This window comes from Nerophis ophidion, linkage group LG07 (genome assembly GCF_033978795.1).
Source record: "Nerophis ophidion isolate RoL-2023_Sa linkage group LG07, RoL_Noph_v1.0, whole genome shotgun sequence".
Taxonomy (NCBI): Eukaryota; Metazoa; Chordata; class Actinopteri; order Syngnathiformes; family Syngnathidae; genus Nerophis; species Nerophis ophidion.
This window is the reverse complement of record NC_084617.1, coordinates 61301735-61321261: the sequence shown is the minus strand read 5'-3', so window position 1 is coordinate 61321261 and position 19527 is coordinate 61301735. Positions and strand designations below refer to the sequence as shown.

At 36.8% G+C, this 19527-nt stretch overlaps 2 protein-coding genes across 5 annotated transcripts in view; both read right to left on the bottom strand.

Moving 5' to 3' along the window:
- The window catches only part of igsf9b (immunoglobulin superfamily, member 9b), a 63573-nt gene extending 60689 nt beyond the window's left edge, over positions 1–2884 (bottom strand). For 3 of the 4 annotated variants that reach the window (XM_061906767.1, XM_061906769.1, XM_061906773.1), the window contains exon 1: positions 2408–2884. The gene's annotated coding sequence lies outside the window, so the exon portion shown is untranslated. The remainder of the gene's footprint in view (positions 1–2407) is intronic. The other variant, XM_061906768.1, reaches the window with a different exon arrangement.
- A 1285-nt stretch (positions 2885–4169) lies between these two features.
- Positions 4170–9616, bottom strand: tmem230b (transmembrane protein 230b). Its single transcript, XM_061906766.1, has 3 exons — positions 9345–9616; positions 4571–4693; positions 4170–4503 (listed from the first exon to the last, which is right to left on the bottom strand). Exons 1-3 carry the CDS (start codon positions 9438–9440, stop codon positions 4363–4365), a joined length of 360 nt encoding a protein of 119 aa, XP_061762750.1. The 5' UTR covers positions 9441–9616; the 3' UTR covers positions 4170–4362.
- Positions 9617–19527: the final 9911 nt, after the last annotated feature.

The window sequence follows — 19527 nt, the reverse complement described above, 5'->3', positions numbered from 1 at the left end:
TAGCACTTATAATAACAATGTAACTATCACTACTCAAGTCACACAATGTAAATATAGTTTTTTAATGGTTATTTATTGGGTTTTATGGGCGAAATATCGGACCTCCCAATGGGTCCGCTGTAAGCGAACTTTTAATGGCATTTTTTAAATATTTAGAATGCATTAAAAAAATCCCTCCGTCGTCATGTCTTACAAAATGGTTGTGAACGATAGGCAGAATTCCCAAAAAAGTTCAGCTCCCCTTTAAAGTTGGGTTGCGGCTTTATATTATTGCGTTGTGGCAATTGTATATGTCGTGGCTTTTGCAAACATGCTGTGGCTGAAAGTTGTTGTGTTGTTGCTTTAAGATTGTCTTTTGTTGTGACTTTTCTCCACCTTTCCACTGCAGCTATCCGCCATTCTTGTTTTAATGACTAATGACTTAAGTAACGTTTAACGTCCTTATCATCAAAAATGTTAAACTTCACATAAAGTCTGTGCGTTCTCAAAACCAATGTGGTCCTTCTATCCATCCATCAAACCATTTTTAACCACTTGTCCCTCTCGGGGTAGTGTCAATAAAATGGATATAAGGCCTTTTTTAAATTACGTTGGATCGATACCTGTCTTAAAGAAGGCCAACTTGTTGAGCACAGATCGAAGTAGTGGAACTTTAGGAATATAAATCAATATATTGATTAATCGTACACCCCTAATAAATTGGCTGCTTGGCGTTTTGATATCCCGTTTAGTGGCTTTACTGCAAGTCAAGCGGTGACAAGAGAGTAGAGAATTCCACTGGTCCTTGTCCCCACCTGCTCCCAAACCCCTGGGGTCAGCTCAGTCCTATTAAGCTACTTTACCGACATGATAATGAGGAGAACTTAAGGAGAAAATCTAGAGATAAGACATTTCCGAACAGCAGACATGACTAAACTGCTCTTTAGCTGATTTAAAAACCGTAAAGCATTAGGAGAACTTTATATGGAACACTTAGATGTTTTCACATGGTTCCTGCATTTTGTTGCGGTTTGCCGATCACAAAAAGACAACATGTGGGACATGAAAGTCTGTGTTTGCCAGAGCTCAACACTGTCAGACAGCATCCCCCATAAAATCCTGTGGTAGAACACAAAGGATTACAGGCGTCCGGAGTGATGGGAGCCTCTTGGTAGCACATTCCCCCCCACTGTCACACACTCACAAGATGAACAAAAGCAAACAGGAGGGTGCCCCTGTATTAAATATACAAGCAAAACGGTACTTCAGGTGCTGTGCTACAGCAAGTGTGAAAAGGGAAGCCCGTATATCTTCACCCCTATATGCTATTCTATTCCACCACCCAGAAAGACCCCCTGGAAACCAAAACAGGCACACCTTTTGTCTGATGCAGCCAACTGGAAAAGATGACTATTTATATTAGGGCTGCGAATCTTTGGGTGTCCCACGATTCGATTCAATATCGATTCTTGGGGTCACGATTCGATAATATATCGATTCAACGCAATTTTCGATTCAAAAACGATATTTTTCCGATTCAAAACTATTCTGTATTTATTCAATACATGGGATTTCAGCAGGATCTACCCCAGTCTGCTTACATGCAAGCAGAGTAGTAGATACAATTTGTTTTAACTACTAAACGAACCAAAAATATGACTTATTTTATCTTTGTGAAAACATTGGACACAGTGTGTTGTCAAGCTTATGTATGAGATGCGATGCAAGTGTAAGCCACTGTGACACTATTGTTCTTTTTTTTTTTTTTTATAAATGTCTAATGATAATGTCAACGAGGGATTTTTAATCACTGCTATGCTGAAATTAGAACTAATATTGATACCTTTTTGTTTCACTACTTTTAGTTTGTTCTGTGTCGTGTTTGTGACTCCTCTCAATTGCTGTGTTTATTGCAGTTCTGAGTGTTGCTGGGTCAGGTTTGGTTTTGGAATTGGATTGCATTGTTATGGTTTTGCTGTGTGGTGGTTTGTTGGATTGATAAAGAAAAATAAAAAATTAAAAAATAAAAGAAAAATCGATTTTTTAAAAAATGAGAATCGATTCTGAGATCGCACAACGTATTCGAATCGATGTTTCCCCATACCCCTAATTTATATCCTAGGGACAAAGTATTGAACTACTACACCGGTATTACAACATAAAACTCAGAGGTAGATCATATCTGTGGAAACATAAACAAATGTTGCAGTAATAACTTACATTTATTTTTTTGCTCATTATTATGACACTCGTGTTTAAAGATGAAAAGACTAAAATAACACATTTAACAAGAATGCTGCAGTTGAGAATGTAATCCAAACATAATAATAAACATAATACAGTTTCCCACGAATGAAATATTAAGCAAAGTAGGGTTGTTTGGTAAAATTAATAAGGTATCATTTGTTCTACTTACTCCTTCCCTTACCTTGCTGGAGGCACTTGAGCACTTGAAGCTTAAAGTTGAGCGTTTCAGTCCATGGATGTTCTCACTGCAGACTCGTTTTTGCAGATTGAGTTCATGCTTCTTTTTGGCAAAAGAACTTTCAAAACCTTTAAAAATTCAAAACTACTTTCAGGAAAGTCGTCACATGTTCATCCAAAAATTAGAAAACACTCCTTCATCAAAAAAATCAAGTCAAAAATAATCAGAATTCCATCAACATTTAGTCCAGCATTACGCCTTTTAAAGTCCATGGAAACTTCACCAGAGTTTATTTACGTATTTTCCCCCTTATTTAAACATGTTGAAAGCGTCTTAAATCATGACTGACGGCTAAATATACGACTTAAGAGAGGAAATAATCACGACCTGCCTGCATGTCTCCGCATGTTAAAACGCAGCACGTTAGGTTTGATGTTGATAGTCGACTCCAGCCTCCTCCTGTTATTAGCATGCAGCCCTCCTCCCGCTCCTACCTCAATCGCACAAAAGCGGTCTAAAGCACTTCCGGTTGGACATTTCAAAATATTGCTATTCCCGTAAAAATATATAAGTGTTATTTGCTATGATAAAGTACATTCATATTGATATTTGTCGCGTAACTAAATGTTAAGGATATCTAAAGTGTACTGTTTGTCTTTATGTTTTACAGAACTTTGTTCATCTCGACTTGAAATGCTTTTATGCTATACAAACGAAACTACTTCCGTTCTAGTGTTGCCAGTCAACGTATGCTTTATCCAGCACTGTTTGGGCGCCTCAAACAAAAGGTGGGAACATTGGGGAAGACTCCATGCTAGAAAGTACTAAAAGTCGGCATAAAGGCCGAGTGATAAGCTTTTCAAAATCTAAACACACATTTGAATTAAAAGGTTGTACTGAAAATAACACTAACTCATCCAAATATTTAACGTAACATAAAAAAATATTTTGAAGCAGACAAAACATCTACATTGGTGGTTAGAAATAGCATTTGAACGAGGCACACATTTTCCATGGCTGACATTATTTTACATTTGTTTGGATTACAAGCATCCCCATTGATCAGTATATAATTAAAGCATCCGGTCTTATATATTCATGCTTCATAATCACCGACGTTTCCATCGTAGCATTTTTTCAACATCCCTATATGACTTAAAGATTAGTTCGGTTGTTTTCAAAAATGAGGTAAACTGATTTTTCTTTGACATGTCCAGTGTAAACAAGTGTAGTGCAGTACACTGCCTTACCACTTAGGGGCAGTAATTCCACTAGACCTGGGGGCTCCAAGGGTTAAAAAAAATGTGTTAAAAACTTTTCTGTTCAATTTAAACATTATAAATGAGACAAAAAATAGTTTGAATTGTTATTTGCTTCTTAAATAAACATCACCTTTTCACAATTTTTTTTCCCCAAAGTTGCTCGAATAGTGCTAAAGAATAAAAACCTGCCCTAGAAAGAAATGCATACTGAAATATAAGATGCAGATTAACAATTGTTTTTTAAAATCAAAATGTGAGTTGTAGATACAAACGTTTCGTTAATGCTTTGGCAAAAAAAGTTTATTCCCTTTGTTTGGGTTGAAATAATAAATAAAATAAGCCTTAAAAAATTAAGAGCTCTGCCATTTTTATTTTGCAAAAGAAGCTCTCAGAAGAAAAAGGGTTGGAGACTCCAGCACGCAACTAAAACTAAGAAAGAAGGCAGATCCCTCCAAAATTTGGTTGATATAAAGATAATCCACAAAAATGAATCATACAATCAATTGCAGATGTCTGAGTTTACTATGGGAAATAATACAATTGCACAAATCAGGCAATATCTCAATTAGTCTTCTATCAGCGGGGGTACAATATGATTATTCTATAATACAAGAAAGAATAATAGATGTACTTAAATGGCATTCTTCAAATACAGATTTACATCAGAAAAATGCCTTCAAAAAAGCATTAAGCACTTTAGTCATCAAAGTTTGGGATATCATCATAAGAGTATCCCGGGTAGCCTTTAGATGCACAGTAAGCTATTCGCAGGTGGTAAATTCCAGGAAGAAACACAAGGATTCCTATGATCAGGACGGGAATGGTACGATCCGAGTGCTGGAAGACAGAACAAAACATGTCAATGCAATACAATATAACATCTCCGTGACGATCATTTACTTACAGTAACGCCAAAGTATCCAGCCAAAAGAAGCGAGCCAATGATGATTAACAGAGAGCCGATTAGGAAGAGGACTGCAGCGAGTGCTATGGCTTTGTATGGGACTTTGGGTGGGCTTCTTTTGAACTGTAAACAAGGACAACATCGAATTAAAACACCTTGAACTCACACTTAACTGCTTCAATATGTCTAAACGAAGCACATATAACAAACAGATCCAAAGTGTTTTGTTTTAGGAAGTGCATTTCCATGTACGTTATGTGTGAAGTGATTAATTTAGTAGTCTTTCTAAAGAGTCTGTCATGCAATGTGGTTTGTCATATGTACGGAAAAATGTCAAAAAAACGTAGTGCGAATACACTTAACAGACACTCCTGATGTGCATATTCAAAACATGTGCGATTTAATAGTGACGTTTACCTTATTGAAAGAGAGTGTCAAAATATTTTAAAAAAAGCTTAGCTACAATTATAAATGTGTTTTTATTTTCAGAATAATACCTCTATGATGACAGTATCAATAAAAACATTTTTTGGAAAATTGGAATATTGAATAGAGTTGCTCATTAGATGGTGCAGATGTATTAGCGGTGTGACGTTTGCGAACAAATCTAGTCTTTTAAATAATGAGAATCGAGCCGTTAATTTGGCAGGTGTTTTTTTATGCACATGCAGAGGCAGCCTTGGTAATTATAAACGATAAATAAATAAATCTTTGAATACATTTGTCATAACTCATTATAATTGGATTTAAATGCATTAAAGTATCAGTTGTATGTGATTAATTTATCTAATGTAAAATTACATTGAATGATTTGATCATTTAATTATTTCAATCTTATTTTAGTTTAAAGATTTTTTAAATTCAAATAAGGCAACAAAAGAAATATCCTACACTTCTCTTTTGTAAAGTAAATCTGAACAGCCGATATGGGCATCGACATAAACTATATGATTTGCCTGAGAAGCTGGACAGGACAAAAAAAAAAAAAAAAAGTTTAAAGATTTGATTAATGATTCAATAAATTAATGACACATTTAGTGACATTATAACATTTAAATATTTATTTAGTTGGGTCCCATTTTGCCCGTGAAAGTGCTTCAATTATTTATTTTATTTGCCTAATTTATACACAAATAAATACATTTTTAAATAATTAGTTAAGTGGTACTAATGAAATTATTGAATAAATCATAGAATTTTTAAATAATGAAATCAATATTTATTTAAATTATCAAATAAGTAAATCATCAAACAATTAAATAGTGAAATCATAAAATCAATGATTAGTTAAATTATTGAATAATTAAATGTAATTGTATATCAAATATATTGATGATTACACTTGCATAATGCTAAAAATAGGACCCATTAACCTCAGCATCAAGGGTTGGAATTGGGGGTTAAATCACCAAAAATTATTCCCGGGCGTGCCCACCGCTGCTGCTCACTGCTCCCCTCACCTCCCAGGAGGTGGTCAAGGGTGATGGGTCAAATGCAGAGAATAATTTTGCCACACTGAGTGTGTGTGACTAACTTTAACACACACATTCACACACTGACGGCAGGACCTGCCATGCAAGGTCCTAATATGGACTTAGGGTGAAGTGTCTTTCTCAGGGACACAAGCTGGGGATCGAACCAGGAACCCTCATGTTGCTGGCAAGGCCGCTCTACCAACCGAGCCACGCCGTCCCCATATTTAATACCCATTAATATGTATTAATCACACATTTAAATATTTATTTAAAGATTTATTATTTCATTAAAAGTGTACCCATTTGGCCATCAATGCTTTTCTGGTTGGATGTGGATGTGTAAAAAATGTAAAAGTTCACGTGTACATACAATTACGATTTTGTATTCACGTTTTTATCATGTGCTAATTTTTTTTACCAATTTTATTCACGTTTGTTATAAATATTTTATTCTTACTTATAATTTGTATATTCATTCTGTATTGTTAAAATGCATTTGCGCCCCTGTCAAAAGAACAGGGATGGACTTTATGCAATGTTTACAATGAACACAAAAGAAATATAGTCAATATTTAATAATAATTATTACCAATATAGTAATGTTGGTATATATGTGTCCATGGCAGTGGAGGCTCCTCTTTGGGGTCTTGGGGCACGAGGTGGTTAACCCCTTTACAACTGTTACCCCAGGTGGCCCTTGGCAAAGGCCTAGTGCCTGACTGCCCTCTCGCCAGTGATACGGTGAAGACCCCAACGGCGGAGCAAGCGGAAGACGGTAGATTTAAGAACTACCACAACGGCTGCGATGGCAGAAGAAGGCTGCAGCAGAAAAGGGTCCCCAGTCGTCTTGGACTCCATGCCACTGGACCCTGACCTGATTCTGTCAAGGATCGTGTGATTTAAGAACTACCACAACGGCTGCGATGGCAGAAGAAGGCTGCAGCAGAAAAGGGTCCCCAGTCGTCTTGGACTCCATGCCACTGGACCCTGACCTGATTCTGTCAAGGATCGTGTGGTGACTATCTGTGCACCAGTCTCCCCACGTTAAACAAAGTCACACAAAGGCATCCTCCATAAAAGGGATACACCCCTACCAGGAGGATCGTCATACTCGTTTGAGTGACCGCCAATAATGATGGTATACATTTAAATCAGGGGTCTCAAACTCAATTTATCTGGGGGGCCACTGGATGCAGAGTCTGGGTGAGGCTGGGCCGCAAGAAAATATTTATAATTTTTTTTTTTTTTAATGTCTTTATTTTTATTTTCAACACAAAATAAAATCAAAATCTAAATGAAACAAAATGAGAATTTAGTAATGTGAGGCAATGAAAATTAAACAATAAAAAAAAAAAACATAACGGTTTGAATTGGTCCAGGTTATCGGGGACTGTTATTACTGACGGACAGGTGTCATGGTGTGACTGCAGCCAGGCACGTAAGAAAACCCCTGTCTCCATGGCAACGTATCTGTCACTTTCACTCATTTGCCGCTTTTCCACTAATGCAGGGGTAGGCAACCCAGAACGTTGAAAGAGCCATTTTGGACCCAAATAACAAAAATCATCTCGGTCTGGAGCCAACGGGAGGAGGGGCTCGCCGTGGAGTTTAAAGTTACAGTACCACAATTAGCCCCGAACGGGTTAACATCACGACTAACGTGGTACACGTCCGATTCGCCAAGCGACTCTCTGTCGGAGTATCAGCGCTGGGGTCAGGTGCACCAGTTTTGTATTGTTGCTCGGTCCTTCGGCGGAGTGCTTCGGAAGCGACCGGACCGGAGAGAGAGAGACAGAGACACTCACAGTGACAGAGGGAGAGCGAGCAGGCGGGTAAGCGAGGGAGGGAGGGACGGAGGAAGAGCACGTGCGGATCTAGTGGAAAAGAGGCAAAATGTTTCTCTGCTTGCATCACGCAAGTGACATCAATATTCGGCCCTCGAGAGCCACATCCTACACCGTGATTGGTCGATTGTACGGAACATGTACTGTACAATCTACTAATAATAGAATCAATCAATCCTTTCAGCTCCGCACACTACGCTGTCAAGCGCCATTCATATAAAACTCGCGGGCCGCACTAACATTAAACTTTCATATTAAGGTGGGGGCCGCAAAATAATGTCTCGCAGCTGCAATTGGCCCACGGGCCGAATGTCTGAGACCACTGATTAAAATTATTCCGGGCCACACATTATCTTTTAATTGTTGCCAGTGATTGTTTCTAAAAAAAAAAAAAAATAGGAAAATAAAAAGAGAACCATATTTTTAAGCCAGTGGTTCTGAAATGGGGGTATGCGTACCCCAGGGGGTACTTGAAGGTATGCCAAGGGGTACATGATATTTTTTTTAATATTCTAAAAATAGCAACAATTCAAAAATCCTTTATGAATATATTTATTGACTAATACTTCAACAAAACATGAATGTAAGTTCATAAACTGTGAAAAAAAATAATACAACAATGCAATATTCAGTGTTGACAGCTAGATTTTTTTGTGGACATGTTCCATAAATATTGATGTTAAAGATTTTTTTTTTGTGAAGAAATGTTTAGAATTAAGTTCATGAATCCAGATGGATCTCGATTACAATCCCCAAAGAGGGCACTTTAAGTTGATGATTACTTCTATGTGTAGAAATTCTTATTTATAATTGAATCACTTGTTTATTTTTCAACAAGTTTTTAGTTATTTTTATATCATTTTTTCCAAATAGTTCAAGAAAGATCACTACAAATGAGAAATATTGCCAACTGTTACACAATTTAATAAATCAGAAACTGATGACATAGTGCTGTATTTTACTCCTTTATATCATTTTTTCAACCAAAAATTATTTGCTCTGATTAGAGGGTACTTAAATTGAAAAAATGTTCACAGGGGGTACATCTCTGAAAGAAGGTTGAGAACCAGTTTTAAGCGGTTCTTTGAAAAGAACGACTCCTCAAGATCCGGCTCCCTTGAGAGAGCCAATATGTATCCAAACTTCAGTTAAAAAACGAGCCGCTAGATGGCAGACATAACTTAAAAATAACAGCTTCAGTTTCTCGACCTACTTTTATAGTCCAAGCCTGAGTCAACTGCTTTTTAACAATATAACCGGATCAATGACTCAAGATTGAGATGCTGTAATTCTCTTCTTTATGGTATCACAAAGCAAACAACAAATAGCAGTGACTTTGTATACCACAAATGGCGTTTCAAATTAACTTTCAGGGCAGTACATACACACATAGTCATATGATATGTTTGGAAAAAAAGCAAAATAAAAAAAACGCATTTAGCAAGCCGCTCTTACCTGTAAATCAATATATCCGTCGTCATGAGTGGACAACCTGGAGTACTTCACCTTACTCGAAGGAATCCCGTTGGACACGACGCTACGAGCTGGCATCTTTCATTAAAAGCGGTTTACAGCTTATTTAAATAATGTCGTCTATAATGACATTGACAACGCAAATGTCATCATTCAGAGGAGTCACCAGCAGCAAGTAAGCACAAAATACGCACAGATGAGATTATAACGTTCGATCTACGAAGTACGGCGCTTCCGTGTTTTAGAACGCATGCGCGAAATGCTGGCATAAACTGAATTTTTAAAAATATTTTTAACAACCTTTACTGCGTTAATAATATTTTAAACAAAACACTGTAAAAATGAACAGTAAATAAATATTATTTAAATGAATGCCATTGTTTATGTATATATGTTATTGTTGTGTAAACTGGACGGTTCCAATTCACCCGCAAGAGGGCGCTATCGAGTCTCAGAAATGATGACCAGTGGCCACAATGAGCTGAAGACTTGAAAAAAGCTGCTGTCAGGATTTATATGTGTGCATGCTCATTTCCTGAGGGGGTCACTTTTGTGATCACAATGTGCTCAGTCTCACAAGATAACGTTTCTTTCGAGGCGGCGGCTTTGCGAATAAATCATACGACAGATAATGATATTCCAGAGATGTTTTTTGCCCTGTCTGTCTGAAATGTTTTTCTTTATGAACCTCTTAAGGCCCAAGCTGTTTGTTTACATGCTTTTTTATTTGGGCTTATTGGACCAAAGTTACAAAAAAAACTAAAAATCATATTTTTATATAATGTACTTAGTCCATAAGTAACAAACGTGTACTTCATGTTTAGTGACATGCTAATTCAGGGGTCGGGAACCTTTTTGGCCAAGAGAGCCATACAAACCAAATATTTTTATAAGTATTTCCGTGAGAGCCATATAGTTTTTGGGGGTTTTTAAAACACTGAATACAACTAAATGCGTGCATTTTTAAGTAAGACCAACATTTTTAGAGGATAATAAGTCTCTTATTCTTTTTAATAACATTGTTATTCTGAAACTAAACAACAATAAATAAAATACTTCTTACCATTAATGCGACTTCTTGAACAATTGGGGTTAAAAACGGATGGATGCATTAAATGCATGAGAATATTTTATATTTTGAACGTTATTTTTAACACTGTGATTACCAGTAGAAGTATTCACTACTTATCGTGTTAAGCAATGTCAGCTAAGATTTATCTGAGAGCCAGGTGTAGTCATCAGAAAAGCCACATCTGGCTTTAGAGCCATAGGTTCCCTACCCCTGTGCTAATTCTTATTTTTACGCTTTTTTTTACAAATTCCATTGTATGTTATACTCTTCTGACACCACCAGATGGCAGTATAAGTGTCCACATAACGGGCCATAAGACTCCAATTCAGTAGCATACACATTTTTGGAAATAAGAGCTAAAAGGTGCTGTCCACGCATGTGGCCACTAAGGCCTTTAGAGGTTTTAAGGTACAAATATAATATTGTCAGACATTTCATGAACATTTTTTAATTGTATTGTTTTAATCAAATCACAATGTTTAACTAGGAGAGGCAATTCCTGAAGGAATTGCGTGTGAATGCTCCAATGCTGAAGTTGAACTGAAATGCTGACAGAATGTAGTATGAATGCAAGATCAGTTTGAATGTTGGAATGGTTTGAATGTTGAAAAGCTGACGCCGAATTTAAATGCTAATGGTACGTAGGATGAATGTAGAAATGGTTTAAATGTTAAAATAGTTAAAACGCTGAAAAAGTTTGAATGTTGGAATGGTTTGAATAGGTTGAAAAGAGTGGTAATTGTGCAACATGGAAACATGTCCTATTCAGTTAAATGGTAACTGCCTGGAAATTTAAGAATTTGGGGAAAAGCGTGATTTTTCTGGGGGAAAATGATTAGGAGCATGCATGTTCTGAATGAGCTGAATTGTTTGGAGTTGGAATGGTTTAAATCAGTCAAGAAATGTCGAATTAGTAACAGTTAAGAAATTCCTGGAATTTCGGGAAAACTGGGAACTTTTGTAGTTCCTTAACCAACTTCGTTTTTGTCCTGAATATGAGAGTGTTTTGACAGTGGAACGGTTGAAATGGGTTGAAAAATGTGAAAGGAGCAGTCAAACTTAAAAAGGTTGGAAATAGGTTACCAAAAAACAGGAATTCCTGGAAATTTGTTGAATGTGGAAAAATGGTCGTTTGAATGTCCAAGGTGAGTTGAATGTGTTGAAGGTGGAATGGTTGGAATCGGTTGGAGAATGTGGGAATTGTGGAAGTTTGAAAAATGACCAATTAGTTTTGAATGGGGAAAATGCAAAAAAAAAAAAAGGAATTATGGGAAATCTGGGAATTTTTTTTGAATTGTGGAAGTAGAGCCCAGAACAGGCTGAATATTTTGAAGTTGGAAAGGTTTGAATCAGATGAAAAATGTGGGAGTCGTGGAACTTTGAAGAATGTCCCATTGTTTTCAATGGGAATTTCAGAAAAAAATGGGAATTTCAGGAAATACGGGGATTTTTTTGAAAATTGTAAAAAACTTGATTAGTCAGAATGAGTTCAAATAGTTGGTGTTGAAATGTTTAAAATCAGTCAAGAAATGTTGAAGTAGTAACATGTTGAATTGAGAAATGGTATTACGGAATTCCTGGAATTTCAGGAAAACCGGGAATTTTTCCAATTCAAATAACAATTTGTTTTTTTTGTCCTGATTAAGAAGAATGTTTTGACACTGGAACAGTTGAAATGCGTTGAGAAATGTGGAAGAAATAGTCGCCATAAAACAGGGTGGAAATAGGGCTTTGGAAAAGCAGGAAAAATCTTGAAAATCCTGGATTTTTTTTTTTAACTTGGAAAAATTGAATTTCCAGAATGGTGGCATGTGTTGAAGGTGGAATGCTGTGAATGGGTTGAAAAATGTGGAAATGGTGAAAGTTTGAAAAATGGCCAATTCATTTTGAATTGGAAAAATGTCCCGGAAAATCTTGAAATTTTTGACTTTGTCAAGGGAAAGCCCGCAATTCCCGAATAGGTTTGAAGTTGGAACGGTTTGACTGTCTGAATTGGGTGAAAAATGTGAAAGGTAGAGCACGCCAAAATCTGGAGAAGAAGAAGAATAATAAGTTCAATAATAAATACCGTATTTTTCGGACTATAAGTCACAGTTTTTTTCATAGTTTGGCCGGGGGTGCGACTTATACTCAGGAGCGACTTATGTGTGAAATTATTAACACATTACCGTAAAATATCAAATAATATTATTTAGGTCATTCACGTAAGAGACTAGACGTATAAGATTTCATGGGATTTAGCGATTAGGAGTGACAGATTTTTTGGTAACCGTATAGCATCTTCTATATGTTATAGTTATTTGAATAACTCTTACCATAATATGTTATGTTAACATACCAGGCACCTTCTCAGTAGGTTATTTATGCGTCATATAACGTACACTTATTCAGCCTGTTGTTCACTATTCTTTATTTATTTTAAATTGCCTTTCAAATGTGTATTCTTGGTGTTGGGTTTTATCAAATAAATTTCCCCCAAAAATGCAACTTACACTCCAGTGCGACTTATATATGTTTTTTTTCCTTCTTTATTATGCATTTTCGGCCAGTGCGACTTATACTCCAGAGCGACTTAGACTCCGAAAAATACGGTAGATGAATTTTGGTGTACAAAACCACATGTGTGAATGCTTTGGAGCATTCACACAATAACAAGTAAATCCCCTGCTGCAGCATTTCTCTGAAAAGCTGATTTGAAAGAATTGCATTGAGATGTCATACCATACCCTCCAGGTATTGACATTGTCTCCATCGTGCATAAAAATAGCCTTTGCTATACGAAGAGCACAAAATGCACAAAACCACAACATTTGCAGAAAATTCCCCAAAAATGAATAAATAAAGCTGCTGTTATCCGTTGACCCTGCTAGCCCTTTGCTCTGCTCATGTGTTGGAAAATTGGACTGTCACTTGGACAGATATAGAGTCTCCTGTAGGCCGAATTCACATTGCTGCCTTGCCCTACAGGGGTCATCATTATATGACCCAGGCTCTCTGACAGGTTCAATGATGAATGTCCACAGGTTGTAAATACAGCCATTTCTTCCTCAGCAGTGATAATACACTGAATGCATATTTATAATAGAAATGCTGGGGGAACCAATAAGAAACTCCCAAATTACACCTTTGTGGGGGCCATGATGACTGTGATGGCTGACTTTGACAGCCAGCCGCAATGCTGCACCTTTTAGACTTCCTGAGATGTGTAAAGATGAAAGCGACAGTCTGCCGTTCCCCTGAACAGGCATCACCATGCAGGATTGGCACAGCAGAATCAGTGGGGTCGTGCCGAATGACCACATCACTGAGATGTGTAAGCAATGAGAGACAGAACAAAGGTCCACCAACAGCCACAGACAAGGCTGTAAACAAGGTAATAAAGAAGGTGATCTGTGTTTTCTCTCACGATACTCAAGGGGATGCTGAGCCGCAAAATCATCCCTTTATGTTTCATAAAGTATTCTCGTGGCGCTGCAGTGTTTAGTGGTAGAATCGCACAAATCCATGAGCATCATGCAGGACTACATTATGTCTAGCCACAACCTCTTAACTTGTTTTGTGTGACCACTTCGACCCATGCACAAATGCAATACAAATAACCACATGTATCCACTTAAGGTTGTCGAAAGTATAGACGCTTTGATCCCAAGTCAATACCAACATGCAAGGTTCACATCTTAAGGTTGTATGGTATACCGGTTATTAGTATAGTACCGCGATACTAATGAATCATATTACCGCGATACTAATGAATCATATTCAGTACTATACCGCCTCTGAAAGGTACCGGTCCCCCACGCACCCGCGCCCATAATTGCCAACCCTCCCGATTTTCCTGGGAGACTCTCGAATTTCAATGCCCCTCACGAAAATCTTCCGGGGCAACCATTCTCCCAAATTTCTCCCGATTTCCACCCGGAAATATTGGGGGCGTACCTTAAAGGCAATGCCTTTAGCGTCCTCTCCCACCTGAAAAGGAGACTATTATATATGTCTCCGTTATCCATGGGTTTATCAATAACCAATAAAGTAGGCAGGCACGGAGCTATTTCTCAGCGTGTGTTTATTCCAGCCGGCACATTAATACACTGACCCACAACATCCGGATTCCCATCATGCATTGCTTCAAAACTACGGCAAGTAGTAATGTCCAAAAACATAACAGTGACGAAGCAGAAGAATGAAGAAGAGACACGGCGACGACGAGTTAGAAGAAGTAAGATTGCAAGTTCCAAAATGATTGGAAAAAAAGAATTTCAGTTCATCCAGGACAGCTCGAAGGGGAAGGGGTATGCTGCCTGCAAATTTTGTAGATCAGACTTCTCCATTGAACACGGTGGCCGAATGGATATACTCATTCATGAACAGATTATATATATATATATATATATATATATATATATATATATATATATATATATATATATATATATATATATATATATATATATATATATATATATATATATATATACATATATATATATGTAGGTGTGGGAAAAAATCACAAGACTACTTAATCTCTACAGATCTGTTTCATGAGGGGTTCCCTCAATCATCAGGAGATCATCTCACACCTACATATTGCGCTCTACCACGGTATCGAGCACTATTCTCCGGATAATCCAATCAAGACATACATATATATATATATATATATATATATATATATGATGTAAACAAACAGCATTGGTGGATCTACACCTAACATCCACTGTAATGATACCAAGTACAGGAACGTATCGAGTCGTTACTATGATTACGTCGGTATTTTTTGGCGGCACAACATCTTCTTACGTTTTTTTTAAATTCATATTATGTTTACAAACTCAGGGAAATATGTCCCTGGACACATGAGGACTTTGAATACGACCAATGTGTGATCCTGTAACTACTTGGTATTGGATTGATACCCAAATTTGTGGTATCATCCAAAACTAATGTAAATTATCAAACAACAGAAGAATAAATGATTATTGCATTTTAACAGAATTGTAGATAAAACATGGTGAAAGACAAAGTGAGCAGATATTAACAGTAAATGAACAAGTAGATTAATAACACATTTTCAACCACTTGTCCTTAATAATTTTGACAAAATAATAGAATGATAAATGACACAATATGTTACTGCATATGTCTGCAGACTAATTAGGGAGCCTTTGTTTGTTTACTTACTACTAAAAGACAATATGTCTAGTATGTTCACAATTCTATTTAAGGACAAACTTGCAATAAGAAACATATGTTTCATGTATTGTAAGATTTTTTGTTAAAATAAAGACAATAATGACATTTTTTTAGAAAAGTATCGAAAAGTATCGAAATCATTTTGGTAACGATACCGATGTTGAAGTACAGTGATCATAAATACTTCACACTTTGAAACAGTACATGGGTTCAGTTTTTTACATTTTGATCGTGGTATCGAATAAGTATAGAGAATTGTGGAAATTCACAGGTGTCAATGTGGACTACTGAAATTCTGGTTCCATGACAACCCTACATCCACTATCTTAATGAAGTTTTCCCTTCTTCATGTTGTCTACTTTTTATCTGGTGGCTGGCACTCCCTTCTTTGTATGCCGACCGTATATCTGTCCCGTCTCTTCATTTGTAAATTAAATTCCTTGAGTTCCGAGTATTTACGTCAGAGAGCGTTAATCTCCCTTGGAAATATTGTCTTTAATTTAGTTGATGTTCTGCAAGGCAAATGTTTTACGTGCACTCACTGACTGCAACATCAGTGCCACTTTTACAAAATAATGAGATCCCTTTTAGGAGACATACCAGAAATTCTGCCCTGACTAAGATAATGATGCTCAGTTTTGACTGACACTGTCAGAAATGTGTTCATATAGGTCTAATAAAATACATTTTATCCATATGTCAGCTCACAACAGACATTATCTCAAGGCACAATGGAGCAAGTCTACAACTCCGCTCTATATACATTTAAAAAACAGGACGAAACAATGTGTAACAATAGTTGTGTCAATAACGCTTTAAGCAATAATAACAACAAATGTCCGTCTGTCACATTATTATTTATGGAAGGCGTGTCCATTTTTTCCATTGAGGGCCACATACATTTTTTATTTCTTTAAAAAATGTTTTCCTTTGTCATGAAAAAGAGAGGTTTCTGTCATGAAAAAGGGAGTATTTTTGGGGGGTTGGTACACTAATTGTAAGTGTATCTTGTGTTTTTTATGTTGTTTCACGGTGGCAGAGGGGTTAGTGCGTCTGCCTCACAATACGAAGGTCCTGCAGTCCTGGGTTCAAATCCAGGCTCGGGATCTTTCTGTGTGGAGTTTGCATGTTCTCCCCGTGAATGCGTGGGTTCCCTCCGGGTACTCCGGCTTCCTCCCACTTCCAAAGACATGCACCTGGGGATAGGTTGATTGGCAACACTAAATTGGCCCTAGTGTGAGAATGTGAGTGTGAATGTTGTCTGTCTATCTGTGTTGGCCCTGGATGAGGTGGCGACTTGTCCAGGGTGTACCCCGCCTTCCGCCCGATTGTAGCTGAGATAGGCGCCAGCGCCCCCCGCGACCCCGGAAGGGAATAAGCGGTAGAAAATGGATGGATGGATAATAAAAAAAATAATTAAATTTTTTTTTTATTTTTACAATATATTTTATATATATATATACACATATACATATATCGATACATATACAGTATATATATATATATATATATATATATATTAGGGGTGTGGGAAAAAATCGATTCGAATTTATATATATATATATATATATATATATACTGTATCAATATATGTATATATATATACATATATGTGTGTATATATATATATATATATATATATATATATATATATATACATTGTGCAATTCAGAATCGATTCTCTTTTTTTTTTAATAAATTTTTTTATTTATTTATTTTAATCAATCCAACAAACCACTACACAGCAATACCATAACAATGCAATCCAACTCCAAAACCAAACCTGACCCAGCAACACTCAGAACTGCAATAAACAGAGCAATTGAGAGGAGACACAAAGACGACACAGAACAAAACAAAAGTAGTGAAACAAAAAGTAATATTATCATACAGTATTATTATTATCATATATTTCAGCATAGCAGTGATTAAAAATCCCTCATTGACATTAGCATTAGACATTTATGAAAATAAAAAAAGAACAATTGATTAAAAAAAATAAAAAAATAAAAAAAATTAAAAATAGATTTAAAAAAAAAGAATCGATTCTGAATCGCACAACGTATTCAATTCGATTCGTATTCGAATCGGTTTTTTCCCACACCCCTAATATATATATATATATATATATATATATATATATATACACACATATGCATATGTAGATATATACACACATATATATAAATATATACATATATATACACATATATGTATATATACATATATATCGGGGTCGCGGGTGGGTCGCTGGAACCTATCTCAGCTCCCTTCGGGCGGTAGGTGGGGTATACCCAGGACAAGTCGTCACCTCATCGCAGGGCCAACACAGATAGACATGTGTTTGTGTATATATATATATATATATATATATATATATATATATACATATCTCCATCCATCCATTTACTACCGCTTGTCCCTTTTGGGGTCGCGGGGGGGGGGGCGCTGGAGCCTATCTCAGCTGCATTCGGGCGGTAGGCGGTGTACACCCTGAACAAGTCGCCACCTAATCGCATATACACACACTGACACACATATATACACAAACATACACTCTTTTATAGGCACCCAAACAAATGTTTTTCTCTCGATGTGGCCCCAGATCTGCCATTACTGCCATCTAATGTTTTGGAATTGCAACTGCATGCGACATCTACCAAACAGTACAGTACCTGCAAATGAGATACAGATGTGAAAGAAAACCAGATAACAACTGGACAGCACACCTCAGCGTTAAATCTCAAATGATTTAAAAAAGTTATTATTTTTCAGAACCTATAGTGGGCCATCTGAGTGTGTGATTAATCAATTAGATTATTGGCAATGTTGCATCCTCTGTCAGAGGGGAGTTTAGTATGTTGTCATGTTAGCTAATCTCTGCCATTACAACAGCTGAGCACACAGAGCCCCCCAACCTCGGCGTGTGTGTGTGTATGTGTGTGTGTGTGTGTGTGTGTGTGTGTGTGTGTGTGTGTGTGTGTGTGTCGGTGTGTGTGTGTGTCATAAGAAGGCACCTCTGGGTGACACTGCGCAGCAAGAGAGCAGCATTTAGGCAATAATTAGAGTCCTGTTCTGTCTGCTGAGATAATGATGTGTCTTCATTACAGTAATTGCTCATAGCCTCCAATGATTGGAGCCTGACAAAAACCAAAACCATTGTATCACTTGTACATCGAGAAACATATCAGTGTCCCTACTTTATCACCCTCGAGGAGCCGGAACTGATAAAATGTGGCAGGCGGGTGGTACACAGGTGCTGGGAATTTAAAATAGACATGCAAATACAGCTATAATGTCTTTATTTTGGGGCTCACACCGCAGCATTCAGAGCTGATAAATCATCTGTGCTCCTTTATTGAACATAATATAATATCCATGCAGCTTGGATGTTTTTCAAGATTTAAAACGATAGCAAAAAAATAAACATGGTTTTGAAATATTTTAGTGCTGTTGAGCGATTACATTGTTTAATCAGACTAATCACATTTTTCATTTTGATTAATAATCACAATTAAATGCAGTAAATTACCTGCGTACATAATTGACCCCAACATTTGAACACAAATGCAATTTTATTACCTGAATGTCATACAGGATCATTTAAAAAATATATATTTTACTTGAATGCTGTAAATTTATTTGTTAAAAACCTGCTAACAGTTTGAACACAGGTACCGTCGGGGTGTATTTTTAAGGGAAATTTGCCGACCAGTCGGAGTCTCCTCACTCATCCTCTGCACTTGTCACGTCTATGGGATCATGTTTTGTTTCGGTCATGTTTGGTTTTGTTTTTTGGACATTCACTTCTTGTTCCTGCACTTCCTTGTTTGTCTTATTACCATAGCAACTCATTAGTTTTTACCTTGTCCTCATGTAACGCCCCTGTCCTCATGTCTCACA